Source organism: Merops nubicus, unplaced genomic scaffold (genome assembly GCF_000691845.1).
Source record: "Merops nubicus isolate BGI_N331 unplaced genomic scaffold, ASM69184v1 scaffold17508, whole genome shotgun sequence".
In the NCBI taxonomy this organism is placed as follows: Eukaryota; Metazoa; Chordata; class Aves; order Coraciiformes; family Meropidae; genus Merops; species Merops nubicus.
The window spans coordinates 7,232-28,369 of record NW_008626538.1 but is presented as its reverse complement, the minus strand read 5'-3'; the positions used below and the strand labels follow the sequence as shown (position 1 = coordinate 28,369).

Sequence of the window (21,138 nt, the reverse complement as noted above, 5' to 3'; positions counted from 1 at the left end):
TCTGTGGAGTGCACTCCACAGACAGACACTCCTGACTCCCTGCCAGTGGTCCCAGCTTTTATCCCCAAGCAGACACCTGACCTTTGTCAACTTAATGTGGGACCCCTGGGGCTCATTTCCCTTATGGCTCTCCCTGCAGGGCCGGCCGCACCCTGGGGGGAAGCTATAAGGCAAACTCACCTCCTCTTTATGAAGGGCTGTGGGAATCACCCCTGTGTCAACCTTAATTCAGGGCTTGGGGTTCAGACCCCAGCATTTCAGGGGCTTAAACTTTGCAAGACCCAAATGCTGGTTGGCATCAGGCACTCACCTTCCCCCCTCTGCAACACGACATTCTTCAGCTGGCCTGCGCTGAAGACATGATGAACACTAAGTTCTGAATGACAACAGTACAGCCTAGCAAATGCCTGTTGAGCTATTTTATACTGAAAATTAGTATTTGGCTTTCTAATAACCCCAACAAAACAAACAAACAAAAAAAAAAGCCAAAACCCAAAACAGTCAATGTTTAATGGCATGCCTATTTTTCTTTTTTTATAGGAGTTAAAAGGCGGAAAAGCGTATGCAAAGGTAAATTGTCATGTATCTAATTTTGCCTATGAATTAGCTTTTTTTGTCATTTTATGCCCTTTTAAAGTAATTTCAGAATAGTATTCTTATATCCAAAATTTCATTATGTGCATTATAGTAACACAGTGGTGTTGGAACGCTCAATCAGTGTGTTTAATAATTATAAAATGATACTATATCAATTTTTTTTTTTCCTTTCAGTTTAGTATGTTGGGTTGATAAAAGTAAACCCTTCTGCATTTGTTTACTTTTTAAAATAAAGAAAACTTTCCTTGCTCTTTTATTCTTTTAAGACTTGAATTTTTAACTGGTAATAGAGCTATTCAGAATTTGACACTGTTTGTTTTCATTTGTTTTTTTTGCCTTGAGCCACTCCCTTTAATGGGCATCCTTTTATTTATATTTGAGAGAAACTGCTGTTCAGAGGTACTCCATACTGTGCGTGAAGCAAGTACATTCATTTAGTAATATGCTTACTTTTAACTTTTTAATTTTCTCTTAACAGCTGGGATTTGCAGATTTAAATCTAGCAGAGTTTGCTGGATCAGGAAATACCACTCGTCGCTGTTTACTGGAAGGTTATGATACCAAAAATACAAGACAGGATAACTCCATTCTCAAAGTAATTAGTTCCTTTTATCATGCTTAAACCAATATAGCAGAGATTAAGTGGTATTATTAAGCACTTAATGAAATTTAAAACATAATTGCTGAACCTTTTTCTAGACGGAAAATTATTTCAAGTAAAAATATCAGCATTTTAGAGACAATCATTAAAATCCATGCAGTCAAAAATAGAATTTGTCCTAGTCTTTAAAATGGAGTTGGATAGCTGTAAAAGAAAAGCTTTCAGAAAGTATTCCTGTTGTAACAGGAATTGAAAAATGGAATAGGGAAGCATGATGAGAAAGTTAATATACTAATATAACTGTAGCATAAAGACTGTGCAACTTCCTCTGCAGCTTTTCTAAGAATGAGTCTCTTAATTTGCTTATTTATATATAAGCCAGCTTCAACACCTCCGTGAGTTCTGGAACTTGCCTTTTCCATTTGATAATAATCATTTTAACAACTGGTGAGCATTGCTGGAAGAAATTCACCCTGCTGTTCTCTCCCATTAGTCCACAGAGGAGAGGGAAAAAAAAAAAAAAAAATTAGTAAGCTGCTGCATTAACCTGAAAAATAATGACATACAGAATGTTAGGAGTAAATTTTTAAAGAATATCGTTTCCATCCAAGGAATTGGTAGGAGCACTACGATCAGTAGTAGGTACCCTATGATTAATTTCTCACACTACTGAGTACAGTGTTTAAACATGCACTTTCTGATTTAAGACGGTCACAGACTTTTCCCAGAAAACTTCTAATTGATGCCTTTGACCAAGCTAAGAAGCGTTCTCAGTGTTTTATTATTCTGTGGCATTATTCACCTTTTGTGGTTTTACCATGTCTGATGTTAGCACAGCCAGTTCTCCTATGCTAGCAGTTTGCTAAACACTCTCAGCAAAGAGCATGCTTCAGCAACCACAATATTAAATAATATTCTGTTTGCTCATTAATTTTTTAGATTTCCTGTCTTATTTTTCCTTTGAGGTCACTGTAACTGTTAATGATTCGAAGATTCTTCTTGATCTATATATCTTTTGCATAATCTTGTACATACAACTGTGTTAGTTGAAATGATATTTTGTGTTGTTGGCATGTGTACTAAGAAAAAAAGATGTAGTTTTTGTCATGCATGCGTTCACTTGTGTATTTGATTATGCCATTTAAAGTTACTTAAATGTGAGATTTGTGGCAAGTATAACTTAGTTCCAGGACCGTGTATTTTTCTTACAGTGGGTTTTGTTTTCTTAATGTGCAGGTTTTGATCAACATGCAGCTAATGTCTGGAGACCCATGCTTTAAAATGTAAGTTTATTAAAAATTAATGTGGGATAGTGTTCATCATATATTCCATGTTCAGAATTATACTTCTCATTTGCTTATAAATCTCTCCAATCTGGCAACGGTATTTAAAAAAGAAAGGCACAAACAAATGGGATGGTAGCTGAATAATGGCTAACATTGTGAAAATACCAGTAGAAGTGTCATAGTTCTCCTTGCTGTTAAATACTTGGTGTATTTTCAAGCAAAGAATACCAGATTGTGTATCTATAATTAAAAAAAAAAAAAAAATCTAAGAAACACTTAAGGGAAACTGTGCCTGCAGTGAGCTTATATAAATATACTTGGTATGGGGTGGTCTGACTGAAATGCTGGGGTTTGAACCCCGAGCCCCAAATTAAGGTTGACACAGGGGTGATTCCCACAGCCCTTCATAAAGAGGAGGTGAGTTTGCCTTATAGCTTCCCCCCAGGGTGCGGCCGGCCCTGCAGGGAGAGCCATGAGGGAAATGAGCCCCAGGGGTCCCGCATTGAGTTGACAAAGGTCATGTGTCTGCTTGGTGATAAAAGCTGGGACCACTTGCAGGGAGTCAGTAGTGTCTGTCTGTGAAGTGGATGCACTTCACAGAGCTTCCTGGTTGAGGAAGGATCTCCTGACTCTCCTGGAACTGGGCCCCGGTCAGCTTGGACATTTGTAAATGTGGGCTGGGAGAGTGAGAGGTGGCCATGTGACCACCTTTATCTTACCTGTTTAACCTCTTGATCTGGCTGTTTCCCTTACCATTCATGGGAAACCGTGGTTCTTTGTTTATTCCACCCATTGTTGGTCGGTGATGTCGTTGTTGGGATCGTTGGGGGGAATGTCAATTGCATGTGAACTGATTGACTTGTTTGTACCCCCAGCAATTGTCCATGGAATGTCCTTTCTATACTCAATACAGTCCACTTACTGGTTTGTCTTCCTGCTGGCTGTATCCTTCCTGTTAGGCCTAGTCGTTGGCAGAACACTGACTCATACTTGTGTTTGAAAAATGTGCTGTTACACCTTTTATTCACAACTCTCAGATGATTTAAAAATATTTCTTTAAAAAAAAACCCCAGAGGTGTGATACGACTTAGTACAAGAGAAAGCACTTAGAGATATTTAGTTAGCAAAGACATTATGCAGCTTAATAAAATATGCATAACATCTGAGTGGGGAGGTAGCTAGGAAAATGCACAGCTGTATATGTAGGATCCTTTGCCCTCGTTGTCCTCAATGTGAAGAAAATGTAATAGTTTTGCTAGAGCACATTAGGTTCCCTAACCACAGAACAAAAAAATCACAGGTGCTAGGGAAAAACCTAGTCATGAGAAGATGAAATTTTTGCCTTCTTTCTAGACTCATAAGCCATTTTATTAGGAGGCACTCAGGATTCGTGGACAACTAAACTGAAAGTGCAACTGGCAACCTTTCTGTTCCAGAGCCACACTACTGACTTACCTAACCATGATGTAATTATCCTGATCAGTAGGAAGTAAAGAACTCCCAGGTCAGTTGTATTATAAGGGATATTTGATAATAAGTGGAAAGCCATTCATTGCAGGGATAGTCTTAGGGATACAGATAGAATCTGCTTCCATGAATGGAGTGTGGAAAATTCCTCAATATTTGCCAAGATTCTTAGTGCCACTGCTTTTCTTTAATTCGGAATGTTGGTTTTATTCAGAATAACTGAATTAATCATAATAACTAGGTTATTCAAAGTGTATGTGCTTTTCAGTTTAATGTCAATTTCTAATTCCACGTGACAGTAGATGGCAGTTTTTGTCTAGATCAGCTTTAAACCAACTTAGTTCTATTTTAATTTTCAGAAGATGTTTGGAGGAGTTGCTGATGAAACAATTCCTTCAAAATAAATTTAATCCCTTAAGTTCTAGTTTAATTCAAAGTTTTCTCCCATTCACTTCCTTGACTATGTTGTTATAATGAAACAGAATCAAAATGAGATAATGTATTTTCACATGTGATCACAATGTGTTTAATCTGTGGAACTCCTTGCTACTACATACTGCAAGTATTAAAAGCCCAAGAAAGAATTAAGAGAAATTCCTGAATGAAAAACTGAGGACTATTAAGTATAAAATTTCATATAAGGATCAAGAAATATGTAACTTACAAATGATGACATGCTGGAAGAATATTTGGGAGATACAGACACTGTGTGCCATGTCTCAGCATGTTGTTTGCTGCTGACAGAAACAGGATGGCAAGGCTAGATAGACCTTTTGTCTGAGACAACATGCTTGTGCTCGTATTAGCCCTTTCAAAAACAATCTGAGGCAGATATCCAATAACTTGAAAAGAAAAAATGAGTTTCAGACAAACAGTCTGGAAAAATTCCCTAGCTTCACCTTTATGTCAATCACAACTTTTTGTGTAGGTTCTCAACTTTAATTTACACTTTGAGACTTTATGTTGGATCAAAGACATCTTCCATTGTAAAGACATAGTGCTTACTTGTAAACTGCCACACTAAAACACTTTTACTTCAGTATGGATTAGGTTTTTTTACTCAAAATACTCTCATAAACTGAATTTAAACTCATCTTTTATCAGATTAATGTAGACAATCATTGTTCCTCTGAATAATCCATTGAAGAGGGATGATAATCTCATACAGGCTTAATCTGTAGCAGTAAACATATACTGAAGTCTTCCTTTAGTGAAAAAGGATTGTGTTTGAAGTGAAAAGAGGCTGCAGCTCTAAGAAATGCAGCACTGATCTCCTAACCCAGTCTGAGGTGAAAGTATGAAATAACTCATGATTTGTAGGTTTTAGCTGGTTTGAGGTATGTTCTGGTGTACCTAGGACAACTGAACTATCTTCTCCAGAAACTAGAGACTTTGTGCATTACTGCTATGGCTGTATCCTTTCCATTGTTTCTGAGGAGATCTTCGAATGCTGCCTGCTCCAGTCTAGCTCAGGTGATTCACCACAGGAACTCTTCAATGTCCCATTGCACCACTAAAGGCTCTTGCTTCTCTCTTCTTCTAACCTTCACTAAGAAGAACAGAACACTGTAAAATCTCATCTTGTGCTTAATGAATAAATAGTTAAGAGGCTATTATGTGAATTTGATTGGGCAAAGCTTTCCTGTATCTCCAGTTATTTCACAACTCTTGATTTACTTTTGAGTCAGATCTATTAACAAATACATCACTGGTACTGATAAACAATTTCTCAGAGGCAATTAGTTTTGTATACTAATAAAACAATGTTTTTCTGTTCTTTACTAGCTGGTACTGAAGGATTTGAAATTAGTACCTAAATAGTTTTCTGGCTCCACAGGAAAAAATCTCTAACTGAAATTATTCAGACTTGGCATTTTCTCCAAACTGATGATAAAACCATTTCCTGGAACGTAAACTTCCAACACAAACAGTACAAAAAATTTATCTGATCCAGATGTCCTTTGTAGAAGGAAAAATAAACCTTAAAACAATTTCACAATCTGTAATTGGCTACATATTTTATGAAGAACCCTAGAAGACTTGATGTTTGATCTGGGATGACATCCCTGTAAGCATTCAGTTCTTGCTTTAAAAATTATGTTTGGCAGTTAAGTCACAAAAGCATTGTGTTTCTAGAAGTGCTTTTCCTCTTTTTCTCCTTACTTTCCAACATAAGCTAAGAGGGGAGATGTTAGTGCACAGAAAGACAGTGACTAATGAATTGAATATGTGAAATTGAAAAATATCAACAAATACCAATTTGTATGAAGACCAAATGTCTATTCCCAAAGTCAACAATAACAAAGCATTAAAAGAACCTTTAGGTTATTCTAGCTATTTGTATAGCTATTTCAGTTGTATTTGCTTGCAAGAGATTACTTCCACTCTGTCATTTTCTAATTAGTTTCTTTTGCACTAGCAAAATGTAGAGGTTTATTCATTTTAATAATATATCCCTTTGGGTCTTGGTATAATCTGAAACAAGGATTTAAGATTTAGTAAAAACTTACTGTCTTGTCATGTACTCCATGAAGTACTGAATTATATATATATTTAGCATGTAAATTACCCTGAAATTCATGGATTTAAAAAAATCTTGAAAAAAACACACATCACTCTACCAATCACCAGAAGAGCAAAAGCCTTTCCAAGGATCCCCAGAAGCCTGAAGGACTGAGGGCTGACCAGATGGAGTCTGTAAAATATCTTTAAGCTCAATAGCAAAAGCTTTAATTTGTTTTTTGATTTTCTTTTTTTAACAGGGGATTAGGCAGCATGTTTTCAGAAAAAAAAAAAAAAACAACTCACAACCCTATTAACTTGAAGCACAGTATGAATTATGCCAGTTTACTCAAAAAGAAAAACCTGTGCTGATCAGTTTGGAGGGGTTGCAGCTAAAGTACAGCAAATCTCTTAACCACCCTTTTCTTGCAGGCCTCCTTCCACAGCAACGTCCATACCAATTGCTGGAGAATCAGAATCTTTGCATGAAGACAGGAAAGGTGGAGAAAACTTAAAAGTACTACCTCTGGGCATGGCAGGTATAAAATAATTCTCTTATTTTCCTAATTCTTTTCTAACTAGCTTCATAGCTTTGAGGAGATATACAAAATAATTAAATTCTTAAAGAGATGCTGACTGACAAAGGGACTTTTCTGGTTATTTGTTGAGATGGCCTCCTAAGTAACAGAAGTGGAATCTCTCTTTTGTTTCTGTAACAGCTTATTTAATGGAAAGAAAGAACAGAAATTGGCTTGATAGGCTGCCTTCTTATTATTTAAAAACATCCATTTTCTGTGTCACATTTCTTGATTTGCTTTGGATTTGTGTTTTGACTGAGCATTTAATCTGCCCCTTGGTTTTCAATTTACAAATAATAGGGATATGTGTAACTGAGTAAATTTGGAGTAGTAAAATTTCACTGAAATTTAGAGAAAAAAAATTTAAACCACTTTATTGTAGGTTGAAATTTAGGGGGTTTGCAGTGGTTTGAGGTTTTTGTGGATTTTTTTGTCTGTTTTTTTACAAGATTCAGGCTCTTCAATAGCTTATTACTTTCCAGAAAAAACACAGCTTACACTGTCTTAACAGCAGTTACTTTTTCAGCCAGAGAACATCTAGCTCACCATTCTATTATGGTACTATGGAAAGCATGACAACCTCTTCTATGTTGCCAGTGTAGGCAAATCTAGAACTACATTTCATACAAATCTTTCCAACCCCATGGTACTCTCTGCCCAAGTAAGGACAAAAATGTATTATGATTTTATTCTTTTTTAAGGAATGCATATTCATTAACATGCGTAGTATTTTGCAGCACTTGAATCTTCAAAGGGTTTGTAGAAAGCCAGTGTCAAGTCCCTAATCCCTGTGGGAAATCTGACATTTGAGTCTAATCACGATTACAGGCCAAGTAATAACAAGGTTGGCTTTAGCAGCAGCATCTGACTTGCACATGTTACAGATATCTCCACAAAGAGTGCCTCAGTTCCAGATGAACTTGGTGCGTGTGGACATTCCAGGACATCAAGCTATGCAAGTCAGCAGTCAAAACTGTCAGGTAGCTGTAAACAATTTTGTTATGAATTGTCGGGGTTTATTTACTTTCACAGTTTCAGACTGTAGAGAATAAGTATATTTTATATGCTAAAAAACTCGTTTGAGGTTGAAAACTTTTTGCTAGGAGTTCCAGGTGTGTGTGGGGGTAACATTTTTTTTTTTCCCTTCTTAAAAGCATGGTCAATTAGCTGTTTGTATATGAGACAGCTTTTTCCCTTAGCTCCCTCCAATTAATGTATCTGAATGAGATTTTTACCTCTTCCATGTGTAAAAACAACCAACTTACAAATGGAGACTTAGTTCTAAAAACCGAAGGGGAAGTAATGACATCAAGTCATTATATTTGTTAGGAAGGAAGAGTTTTTTAGAACAAAAAGAAAACAGCATGTGCTAGAATACAAAACCCAAAGTGCTGGTGTATGCACATACCTACATAAGGCTTTTGAAGCCTCTTTATAAGAAGACAAAACACAAATTCTGCTTTCAGGATGGTAAACTGTAAGTAATGACCTTGGCCATCTGGAGCATAGCTAACCTAGCTCTCCTGCACTTTCCCAACAGGATACAGCACAGGTCACTCCAGATCATCCAGCCTGTCCGACCTCTGCCACAGGAGAAACGCCTCGGTGGGTAGTACCTCCACAGGAACTGGGAGTATGGAAGAGACTGAGCCAAAAGTAACCAAGGCTAATACTGATACAGCTGGTAAAGACGCATCACCAGAAAAACTCTGCAGGTACACTTATCTTGAATGCCTTATCTACCACAAGTAAAACATAATTTATCACTTCTCAGAGCACTAAGTAGATTTCTTTTTGCAGACATCCTGTAAAGCAAGACTCTGTGGAGTCACAGCTGAAGAGGGTCGACGCTACCAGAGTCGATGCTGATGATGTAATTGAAAAAATACTCCAGAGTCAAGACTTCAGTTTAGACTCCAGTGCAGAAGGTACAGAGATAAACAAGGAAGCTTAGGGAAAATTGATGCCTATTACAGTTGTTAGGAAAATCCACTCTCTTCATAGTCCCTGTTACTTGTAATCACAAGGACTGTATGTATGGAACACTACCTTTTCTGCTTCATCCTGTCTCCCAAAAATTGAAAAGACCCGTGCATGACTCAAGTAGCTTTCCCAGACAGTTACTTTAAGCCTGAAAAGAAAGGAGCAGGGGCAAATCTACAACAAAGGCAGTCCTTGCAACCTACACCATGTGAAATTTAGTTCTTCGTATTAGCATCTGAAAGGTACAGAATTGGTAGATTTAAAATTACTTAGTTTAGTTTAGGAAACTAACATAGGTTAATTCCTTTGCTTTTTTAGAAGAAGGCTTAAGATTATTTGTGGGTCCTGGTGGAAGCACTTCTTTTGGAAGCCATCATCTACCTAACAGGTATGTAGCCTGAACAACTACTCCATAGGTAATACTAAACAAAAGTGGATCTTATACAACAATTATTCTGTATATACATTCTTGATCTTTTCCTTTCTGTATCATTTAAAAGTACCACAAAACTAGGTTGGGTTTTAAAACAAAACACATAGATCAGTTCCAAAACAGAATTGATGTGTCAGTCATAAAAACTGTAACTGTTGCAGGTTCTAAAGAGTCTCAGTTCCAAAGTTTTCAGGTATGAGCAATGTTTCACAACGGACACAGGGAACAGGCACCAGTTTAAGCTCTATAGGCTTACTACATTACTCTCTGGAGCTGGAAGAAAGTCTTAAGTGTTTTACACGTCTGCCTTTACAGTGTCAAACTTTTATGTCTTCCTGACCACAAGCCTAATTTTCTTCACTTCAGTACTGCTCACAACTCCTTCTGTTCCCCTATGCTACATTACTGTTTCGATGGGGTGTTCATCTTTCAACTATTTGTAGCCCTAAATTCTCTGAAAATCTTCTTCAGATGATCATTATCTTCTTGTAGTTTTTTTAGAGCTGGAGTTATCTTTTTTCTTCTCTAATTCCTCTTCAAACACTCTGATATGACTTGACCTGAATATAAGAGCCTTCTCAGATGAGAAAACATTAAAACTAGTTAAAAATATACCCTAATACCATGATTCTGCAGCATGGTGTAACTCTTCAGATTTTTCTTTATCAGCAGGTACTTCTGGAGTTAGGTATCAAGGCAGCTGACAATGTGTTGAAAGTTATTTTAAAAAACACATTTTACATAGGCAAGCAATACCAACAGTTAAAAGATAATTCATTGGTTTATTTGCAAACTGGGCACCCTAATTTCTATCTCAGCTGACATGTATGGTTACAGAGCACCCTGCATCAGTGTATAGAGATCTGTCCTAATTCAGCTGCCAGCACAGTCCGGGCAGAATGTTATACTAAGGCAGAGCTGCTTTATTAATTTTCACACAGTGCTACAATTTGCCACGTAAAACAACCCAGTGTGCTCTGTCACGTGGAGGGTGAGAGTGTTTTGTTCACAATTCAGTGTGAACAGAAGACTGGAAGGAGTTTCTCTTGTATTTTTCATGTTAGAAGACTATCAGTAGTTTTTTAGATATATTTATCTGTTTTACATGTATTTACATGTGTTTTCTACCCTTCACATTTAGCTTTTTCTTTTAATGGGGGGGAATATTGGTTGTTTGGGTTTTTTTAGAAGAGTAAACTCGCTCACCCGTGACACTTGCTGTTTAGCTTCCATTTAAATCGGAATTGAAATAACTTCTTTCAAACCTTCTTTCAGAGCAGGATCTGGAGCATATGAACAAGTGGTGATAAAACGCTAGACTAGAAGGACAAGAAGAAAACCTGAAGTTCTAGCATTGATACTTCTGGTTTTGTTAGCTCTGTTGCAAGAGTTGTAAAAGCCAAAATAAACTGGATGTGATTTTTTTTTTTGAAAAGTAATGGAATGCCTCTTGCTCATAGAGCTTCATCTTCTGTGGTATGAAGGTAATGTTTAGCTACATATACCTTGTGTGAGCATTTGGACTATTTTTGTAAGCTCTACATGATTTTAGTGGGAAGACTTGCTTTTTAAGCTGTGGGAAACATTTTTGGAAGCATGATGAAGTGAGTCGCATTGCAGTCAATTCTATAGGTGAGCATTTTTGCTGATGTACTTTGTTCATAACTCCTTTTTTAAAGAAGCTTCTGAAAGTTGGTCGTAAACACGAGGAAATTAATTACCCAGTTTGATCCTATCTGCCATTTCAGTCTTACAGAAGCTAATTACTTCCATCAAGTCACAATTAAGGCCTCTGTGAAACAGCCCAGCTATGATTTAACATAACCAAAAGTACTCAGCATAACTTCATTGTACAGTTGAACAGTAGATGTAAACTTCGCATGCATTTAAAAAACAAACAAACAAACAACCACAACAAACCACACAACAACTAAATAGCTCTAAACTAGCCAGTAATTAGTTGTGTGAACTGAACTGTAAATGAAGTCCAGAGGCTTAAATGCATCAAATGTGACATCTGTTTTTGTGTTGTGGGACAAAAGCAGTGGGATTCCACATCAAAACGCCAAGGCACAAGAGTATATTATCAAGAAAACTGGCTTGAGTGTTCAATCTGGAATTCCAAAGCTGCTTCCACAGAAACTTGCTTCAGTAAGGCATGAACCTTGAGATTCAATGGATGGTGCTGTTTACAAACCTAGTCACTAGTTTACTACTACTTAGAACTTTTTATCGTAGCTTAATCCTTCACAGTTAGTGCTTTGCTTCTGTTTTGAACGTGCCTTGTGGGGTTGGGAGGGTAAAGGGAGATTAAACTATTTACAAAGCAACTTAAACTTTAAATCTAGGTAAACATCTATGCTTTTTTCAATATAATTTATTAAGAGAAGCACTTTATTGTAGATGTACTCTGAAAAACTTTTACTGTGCATCAGGTTTGTCAAATGCTTCTTCTCTCACTATCTGTCCACTGTTAGATTAAGGCCAATGTACTGTATTTAAATTTGCACAAATAGTGGTTTGCCTGACAGGCAAGAAAGATAAAAGTTATCTTTAAATTTTCATGGAAAATCATGAAAAACTGTTTTTAAAGGGATGTGTTAAGTGACACAGATCTAATTCAGGCTTGTCGCTGCTGTATTTAATTGTAAACAGTAATGTTATGATTAGTTGTATTTTGTATCAGTAAGGCTTGCTTTAAATAAAAATACAAATAGCGTGGCCATTTTTGAAATCTCTGAATGCTTCAAATGCTGCTCAGAGTGATGTTTGACACCCGTTTGTTGAAGTATAAGTAGGTCATGTATAACAGGTTATATTAGAGAAAGTAGGCTTTGTTTTCCATAAATCCTTAGTAGAATTAAACATTTTTGATTTTTTAAAGAAAATTTCCGATCTTAAAGCTTCAGTGCTGTTATTGAATATGATAAGCATGAGGTATTTCTCAGTTATGGTACTTAAATACTTTTATTTCCTGATGTTAATTATATAATCTTTTAAGTGTTTTAATGGGTAAAAGAATTAATACAAAGATTATATTTTAGTTGGTGTTAATAGGAATGTGGTATTGCCAATTTCTATCCTCCACAGGAAATCTAAAGAGAAACTACATAACTGCTAGTATATAACTATCTCTCACAACATGATAGTTTCCTTTGCTATTATATAACTAATTGGCACCAAAAAAATCCTACTGTAAGCCAAAAGATGCATGAAACTTGAATAAATTAGTTTTTTTCTAACACTGCTACACTTGTTGAGAAATCTGTTAGAACCAGTAGTAGTTAGACAGTAGCTTACTTAAATTTACTAGGAAAAACAGGCATACTTTAAGGAAAATAGAATTAAGAAAAAAAAATAAAAAAATAAAATAAAAAAAACCCACAACATTGTACAGCTAATTATGTAATTCTTAAGTGAATTTCCATAGCCTGGATTTGTATTATATATTGAAAGACACAGATAACTGCTGTAGATTAGGTATTTTGCTTACTAGAAACCTGAGCAGATCTTAAATAGGAAGGAAGTTTACATGGAAATGAAGATTTTAATAAAGCGGCATCCTAGTAATTTATTATCCTGACTTGGAGTTACAGCTCTATATGAAGTGATTCTCTAATTGTGTGTATTTTAAGTGGAGCATAACCTTCATATTTAGATGTAGTATTTCCTTTTTTGTGAACTGTTATTAGGAATACTGGAGGCTCATACAGTAAAGTGGGCTGCACTGGTGGTTTTGGTTTTGGGGGAGGGGGGTTGTGTGTGTTTTTTTTTTTTTTCTCCTGGTTTTAACTGCATCTAAATGCAAATCTCTCAGATGTTCAATAAACTCATGTCTTCAGCCTGGAATCAATTTCTATAAAACTGTCTCTTTTTAATGCAGAAACAGCAAACCTAACTGCATGTTTATGGCCATTCAATTTCTCTCCTGCTTTTCAAACCATGCCTCTGCAGTTTAATAAACTCCAGTCCACAAAGTATTTAATGGCATTGTTACTAGTATATAGTTATTTATGTCTCCTGGAGAGGAAAACTAATATGCCAGTTTTAAATTTTAAAGCATGAGGCATATTTGTATGTTACTTACTAAGCAGACTTCACAACTATCAGTATCTGGGGGAGGTGAGGGCAGGCAGTGTGCATGGCCCTTCCTCACCTTGCAAATGACAAAATTAATCCTCCTCAGCTGAGTGTAAAGATTTACTACTGCTAAAACTTTTCATATAGTTTGTATAACTTTGTAAATTATGTACTTTTCTGCAAAAACTTACTTCTGTATGCATTTCTCTTGTTTTCAATGCATTCAGAATAACCAAGTTTTTTAGTACTGGAGTAAGCATCTGTTCCTACATAAACAAAAAAAAACCTAGATGGGTGAAAAATGTAGTTCGTTACAAACCATTTGTACTATAGTAGAAATTATTTGGCACTCAGTTGCATAATCAATTAATTGTATGGTAAGCATTAAGAGAAGTAACTACCATGCATAATTAACTCAAATCTTACCTGTCTTTCAATTCAAAAAGAAAGGCAACTTTTCCGAAGTTTCAGCAGAATATCCTAGAATTTCTTTGAGTATTTGTTTCTCTTCTGGTTTTATGAATCAATGGTTTCCTTATAGATTAAAAAGGCAAATGTCATCAGCCAACAAATCCTCCAGTTAAGGACCTCACAGTGGAAAGTTCCCTGAGAAATATGAAGTATACATAAAACATTCATAGATGCTAGTCACCTTACTGAATACCAGCAGCTGAAAATATTTTTTTTAAATTCCCTAGGGATTAAATGCTTTGCTTTTTATATTTCTGTGTTTTTACACTGCTTTAGTGACACATATGTTGTAAGGAAAACATGTCATTTAGACACAGTTCTTTTTCAGTCTGGAAGGAAGGCCTGTCACCAATGCAAATAAGGCTATGCAGCACTGTTGCATACCTTTATGTCATGTGCCAAAGCAAAACCTTTACTGTGGTACAGAAAAAGATTTTTTTCCTTTACTACTACAGGAGAAAAGAAAGCAGATATCTGAATGCTGTCAGAGAACACTGGTGTATTTTTGTGGAACTTCTGACATCGGAAAATGAGAATATAAAAGACTTGAAAAGAGTAGTACAGAAAAAAACCCAGACAACTCTTTTTATAATTTTTGAGGCAAAATAAGTACTTTTGCCTTCTCCCTAGTCAACTGCTCATTCTTGCCTCCTCTCCTGTTCCCATCTGTTGCATCACTACAGCTTTAGGCAATTCAGTTCCCTGTATGGCCTCACTGCTGGATCTGCCAACAAGAAGGAGAAAGGCAAACATATCTTAATATATTTGTTAACATTTATGTGGGACAGCTTATTTTGCTGCTTCTAAAATTGTTCATAAAGTTGTAAAGACAGCACTATTTTTTTTTTTCCTTCTCTTATAATCAGTTAACATTACCCCATTATCCTCATTTGAGTATAGGCTATTGTCAGTGCATTTGTTTCAGGGACGTCCCCAGTGAGCTGCTTGCACACAGGACTGCATTAAAAAATGTTTCTTTTGTGAATGAGAAAGAAGTGCACCACTTCCTCACTCTTATTATTTATTTCAAACACTGATCAGAAATGTTCTGTTCAGTAATCCTGACCATAATCAATCGCTCCAAAGTTGCTCACTGGTGATCAAGTTATTTCCCATATACTTAGGATACTGTACTGATTTTTTTGATTTTTGGTGGTTTTGGCTTTTTTTGTGATTTTTATTTAATCTACTTTTTTTGGATTTTACATTTTTGAACAACCCGTAGTTGATCTGTTTTGAGATTTGTGCGCCATCTGCTGGTCAGCATTAATGCCACATGCAAGCTAAAACTTCATAAAACTTCCTTTCAGCATCCTGATTTGATTTCAAACTGCAAGTTTAAGTGGCACATGATAAATACTGTGTTTATTCACAAACATGCATAATAGTTTCATCAGAAGACCACTCTGATGATGAAGATCTATGCACAGCATGTGAGGGCTGCATGTGAGCAAGCCCCAGGCTGGTGACTCAGAGAAGCTGAAACCCAGACAGAGTTTCTGGGGGGACAGAGGGGCTTTGGGCTTTAGTGTCTGGAGAAGGTGGCCCCATTCTTAACATCTCTTAAAGAATATTTATGTGTACCAATTTTTCTCATTAGCACATATATGTAAATCAATTAAGACTTACAAGAGGAATACTAGTTCCTTCAACTCCCTCAGTACATGTCTTGTTTTTGATTTCTGTGTTAAAATGTGTCTCCTCACTTTTATGTCACTACTCTGGAACACTCAAAGCAGCAGCATAACTGAATAGTTTTTACTGGTACCAAAACTGTGACTGGAAGTATAACTGTTTGCTGGAGAGGCATATTTTGTCACAATTTCTGATAGGTCCAGGTAGGTTCAGACAGGTTCTGGAAACCATAGCAAATTCAAAGGCAAACCACTCCATGAGGCCTCATTTACAACTGAATGTAATAGAACAAATATGAAAACTGATGCTTACTGCAAGTTTTTATGAATTATTTGAATAAAACTAATGACTATTCAGAAATACAACAGTTCACACACTAGCGAAGTACTGTTGTGATAATCTTCCAGTCCTACGTGATAAAGAAGTGAATAACAGAGAAGTTGATAACAATCCTAGTTAGAATCCTAGTTAGAAGTTGATAACAATCCTCCAGACAAAATTTAAAACAGTTATGGCTGAGTACAGGAAAGCAAATTGTCTTTTAAATGGTCTCACATTAGAAAAGGAGAAACCTTGCATTTTGTTTAATTCATCAGTTTGCATAGCCTGTGTCCCACTTCATGTTATTCTGAGCCAGCTAGAAGTGGAGAGATTCTACAGAGCACATTTGACTGCTACCATGATTTCTTTAGGTTCTCAATTAACATTTTATAAATCAGAAAGATGCAAGGAGAATTTTCTTTTTAAGCTAAAGATTTCTAACTGATCTTTTCTAAATACCTTTGAAAAGTCAAAAATTAAACAGGACATACAATTTAGTATTTGAACTGACCATCTTCTTTTAGCGTAATTATCTATTAATTACTTTAAACGTCCACAAATATTTGTTATGGCAATTTGGATGGTTTTCATAGGCTTTGCTTATTTAGGTTTTTGGTTGTTGTATTGGTTTTGGGGTTTTTTGCTTCTTTTTTTTTTTTTTTTTTTTAAAAAAAGTTGATGTTTTTGCTGATGTAACTGTGCCATTAAAGGAATGGTTTGCTACTTACCCATGACCTTCAGCAAAAGCAATCCTGTGGAGGGGTTTGCCTTTGCTTGATGCAGGACTAACAGAGACCATCTTCCCTAATACACTCTTCGGGTGCACTGTGGGGACTTTATCCCCTTCTAGTTTTGATTGGGCAAGGCCAGCTCAATTGGCAGATCCTCTTGTGTTCACTAACCAGGTGGCCCTTGGTAAATGTGTACCAGTGTATTCCTTTTGTGCAGCTGGGATACATACACTGAAAGGTCAAAAGCCATTGAAATACAATTTGTATCAATGCTTGCCTTAGCATTGGTGCTTTACCAAAAATATCAAAAACATCTTCAAGACCTGAGATGAACAGATAATTTTCTACTCCAAGAAAACTAATTTAGCCTAGTTACAAAATACATCTTGCAATGCAAAGCTTGAGGAAATGCTGCTTATTATTTGAGAGGTTACCAAGAAAAAACTAGTGCCCAAGCAAGCTGTGTGTTTGCTGTTCAGTAAGAGGGTGCTTCAGAGTCCTGACAGCCCACCAAATAGCATGAGGTGTCGTGTGGAAGTAAAATAGCTTTTTATACCATTTGCAGAGATGTAGCTCTTTTCTCTCAAGCACCCACACTTTGTGTTCAAGAATCTATGTGACACGTGTAGAGGAGGTAGCGCAGCACTCCTGAAACAAAGGCAAACCATGGCACTGAAAGATGTATGAGGTGCCAGGGTCTGCAATGAAAGCCCAGTTCCAAATAACCCTGCTCTAGGTATCAGCCTGAGCTTCCACCCAAACATACCAGGAAGACCAATTTTAGAATTGAGTCACTTGCTCTGCTTGGCTACCTGCATCCTTGGTTCACACTGTGACATGTGGCCCCCATGTTTCTGAATAAATCCATTAAGTTCTTCAGTGTCTGCAAACTGGTCTTTGAAAAACAATTAAAAAAAATTAAAATTACTCTATGGAATGCAAACAACTGAACGTGGATAACCATTCCCTGTGCTTCTGCTGTCACTTCTGTAAAGTTGCTGTGCCTAGTGTTGTGATGTGCTTCTGTTCTGCACAACTTCATTTGCTCAAGTACAAAACACAGACCATTTAATTAGCGTAATCATGATCTCCAGAATAATCTGTTCACTTTGCTAAACAAACCAGCACTGTCTCAAAATAATAAAAAGAGGTTAATTATGGGCCTGCTGACAGTTAATCTTAAGGGCCAGTGGAAGAATTAACTCTCTCACTTTCACCCATGAGGCAGTTTGCTCAGCCTCTCTGCACATCGCTGCTGCCTGGAGCAGCAGTCTGGTTCCAGGGAAGCTTCTGAGGATCCTTCCTGGGACATTCCTCAGTAGAGGCATGAAGGCATGAATTCATCTCTATGTATAGCACAGATTTACTGTGCTTTTACAGCTTCCTCAGTTCCTTCCTGTTAACAGCAATACACCAGTCAATCAATACACTGCTCAGTAATTAAATGATCTGTAAGACTTCCAGTGCTCATTTTGTACACCCCAAATTCAAAACATCATTTGTGAAGATCCTAGCAGAAATGAGCTCACCAGCAACTCCTAGTTCCCCTGGGAAGTTGACAAGTAATAGTGAATTATCAACCTATTTCAGCAAAACTTCAGTAGCAGCAGTTGTAAATTCATCCTGACATAGGAATATTTGAAGAGTGCACAAGAATAACAAAAGTTAGAATTCATCTGAACCCTGTTTTTTTCCCCAAGGTCTGTATGTTACACGTTCTCCTTCCACCCTGCCAACACTCTTAGCTGCAAACTGATTGTCACCAACTGTCACCAAGAATCTCTTACAGCCAGCACCAAGAGCCAAGCCTCCAGCATACTGACTGTACCGTAACCTCTACCATCCACCACACATGAGCATTTTTTATTTTTTCCACAAGAGCAAATACACCACATCAGGTTTTTATGAGCTTGCTCTCCTGCCTGAGGAGCCACCAGTCACAAGTTTCCCCATCCATAATCCAGGGAACTACACAGACCTACTGGCAGTCAGGGCAGGGAGACTAGCATTTGTCTTAAACCTTCACCAAGATCTTGACTCTTTGGTCTGATTGAGCTTTGATTCTTTCACATACAATCCAAGAGAAGATTCTAGTTACTTTCTTCTCTACCTATTTTCAAATCACTGCTAAGTTCTTTAATATGTCAGTATCTTTACCAGTATCTTTAATACGTCAACGTTGTTTTAGTGAGCAAGCTCAAGAGCTTCAGAAGTACAGTGGTTATCATGCTTCAAGTCAAGCAAAGAACATTTTAACGTTCACCTTCATGTGGTGAGTTTTTATTGTACCAACGCTCCACAAAACTTTACTAACTTTGCGTTTCCATCAGCATGTACAAACACTGTGTGAGTCATACCATGAATAAATACAAAGAAAAAGAGCTTTTCCCACAACAGCCTTGATGGGTTATTTTTAATTAAAATCCGTTTAATGATTGATAAGCTCTAGTATTTCCAGCAGCAAATCATAAGTGGTTGACCATTTCCAGATACAGTGAAAAAAAAAAAATGAAGATAGTAACTACATAAGCTAGCATATTTAGTTAGTTTACTGGTTGTCAAACATAGGAAAAAGTGAGGTTTTAACAAGTAACAGGTCATGACCAAGAGCAAAAACTAAATGAGCATTTTGTAGGAATTAGAAAGTTCAACTATATAAGCCCATGGAATAATTTTTTCCAATGCTGACTCTCAACCTCTCACAAAATTACTTTGGACATATTTCCTACAAAAGAAACCAATGAGCACTAAACCTCAGTCTCTGATCAGCGCTTAGGGGAGGGGATGTCCCATACAAACTCAGAACAGCTGCTACTTAGAACCATTCTTCACTCACACCCCTTAAGCAAACTGAAGAACACCACAACTACCTGTTTCCTTGTAGCCTTCACTTGGCCTTGAGCTTGCAGGGGCAGCCAAGGGCTGCTCAGTGCCTGGGCACAAAAGACATCAGTTCCTTACAAAAAGAACATCTCCAGCTGATTTAAGATCAGCCAGACTAGAAACCAGTCTCACTCAGCACTGCAGGGAAGGTTGAAGAGTGGGTACACGGAGTGTGAGATCCTAAATCTCCCTATTCCTGCTCTATCTTCCTCAGGCACTGTCCACAAGGACTTGGTGCCGTTTCAAACAGCTGCTGCACCCATCAGTCTTCAGCTAGTGCTGGTGGGAGGAGACAACACACAAGAGGGAGGATTTCCTCCTTTGTACTGTTATTTTATTTTGTAGTAAGGTCCATGTAGTATATAAAATATAACAGGAAAACAGAACAAAGCCTTTAAAATCAATGCAGGAGTTCAGATGACCAACCACTACAGCTCTGCCTTCATGGTTTTAGGATGTCACCAGAACTCACGTACTGTTCCTTGTACTTTGACAGTTCTCTAGCATATGAACCTACATAAAAAGCTGATATGTTCCAATTAAGCCATAGTTAAGTGACAGATGCAGAGGAAAAAATGGCTTTCTTAAGCCACAGCTGCCCTTGACACGGGTTACAATGATGTCTAACTATACCATAATGCACATCACATCAAGAACCTTGAAAGAGCCTCTGAGAAAACAGGTTCACATTAAGCATTTTAAAGAAAGCTCATAAATACTGCACTGTGTCAACAGTACCTCCCAATGTCCTCCTTATGCCCGAGGAGCATTTGTGGTTTTTAAGAAGCTACTACATAGATGACACCAAACCTAGAGGTAGGTTATAGGCAAAGGTAAGTTACAGGCAAAAAAAAAAAAAAAAAAAAAAAAATCCCTTTAGAGCCAGTCATTGCACAAACTGCCCAGCAGGAGGCAAGGCAAAATGTCAACAACTCTTTCCTCCCACCTTAAACGTTGCTCGCACGGTGCATTTAATTCCTAGTGCCATAAGAATGACAGTGGATCATTAGCTGCTAGTAAATGCAGTCATGCCGAGAGAACAGCTTGAAGTTATTCAAGCAAAAAACTGCTACCATGCAAAACTGGTGCACTGGACTGTTACCAACTAGACCTCCAAGCTTAAGAAGTGACCTGATGGTAGAGAACCAAAGTGTTTGTTTTCCTTTTGACATGGGAAACACTCTATACAACCAGCACAACATACTGCTATGCCTACATGGAAGGAGTCAAACACCAGCTTGTCTCAAAAGGTGAGAGAGACAAGAAAAAAAGCTGAGAAAGGTTAGAAAAAAAAGCACCCTTTTCTGAGACTAAGTTTTCTTTTTCAAAAAGTTACTGTACCAAAGAAGCTGGTAAAACAGCCTCTTCAGTATTGTCTGGGATCAGTGTAAGGTTGATAACAAGTATCATGTGTACATTTCAACAGTGGAGAAACATCTGCAAGTACAATAGTTAACAGCAAATTAACCCCAAGTTTGGATGGTGTAATGCCTTCAGGTCACAAAACCTGGACAAAACTGTAATCCTAACTACCCTCTGTGCACTACTTGGTGATAATCAAAAGGAACAA

At 37.1% G+C, this 21,138-nt stretch overlaps 1 protein-coding gene across 1 annotated transcript in view; it reads left to right on the top strand.

The window, feature by feature from the left end:
* Nucleotides 1-10,765, top strand: part of FAM102B (family with sequence similarity 102, member B) — a gene marked incomplete at its 5' end in the record, with an annotated part of 11,309 nt that extends 544 nt beyond the window's left edge. Inside the window, 9 exons of the mRNA XM_008946051.1 lie at nucleotides 541-570; nucleotides 1,076-1,192; nucleotides 2,435-2,481; nucleotides 6,886-6,992; nucleotides 7,916-8,011; nucleotides 8,572-8,746; nucleotides 8,832-8,959; nucleotides 9,333-9,402; nucleotides 10,723-10,765. Coding sequence (XP_008944299.1) covers nucleotides 541-570; nucleotides 1,076-1,192; nucleotides 2,435-2,481; nucleotides 6,886-6,992; nucleotides 7,916-8,011; nucleotides 8,572-8,746; nucleotides 8,832-8,959; nucleotides 9,333-9,402; nucleotides 10,723-10,765 — 813 coding nt within the window. The remainder of the gene's footprint in view (nucleotides 1-540; nucleotides 571-1,075; nucleotides 1,193-2,434; nucleotides 2,482-6,885; nucleotides 6,993-7,915; nucleotides 8,012-8,571; nucleotides 8,747-8,831; nucleotides 8,960-9,332; nucleotides 9,403-10,722) is intronic.
* Between the last annotated feature and the right edge of the window lie 10,373 nt (nucleotides 10,766-21,138).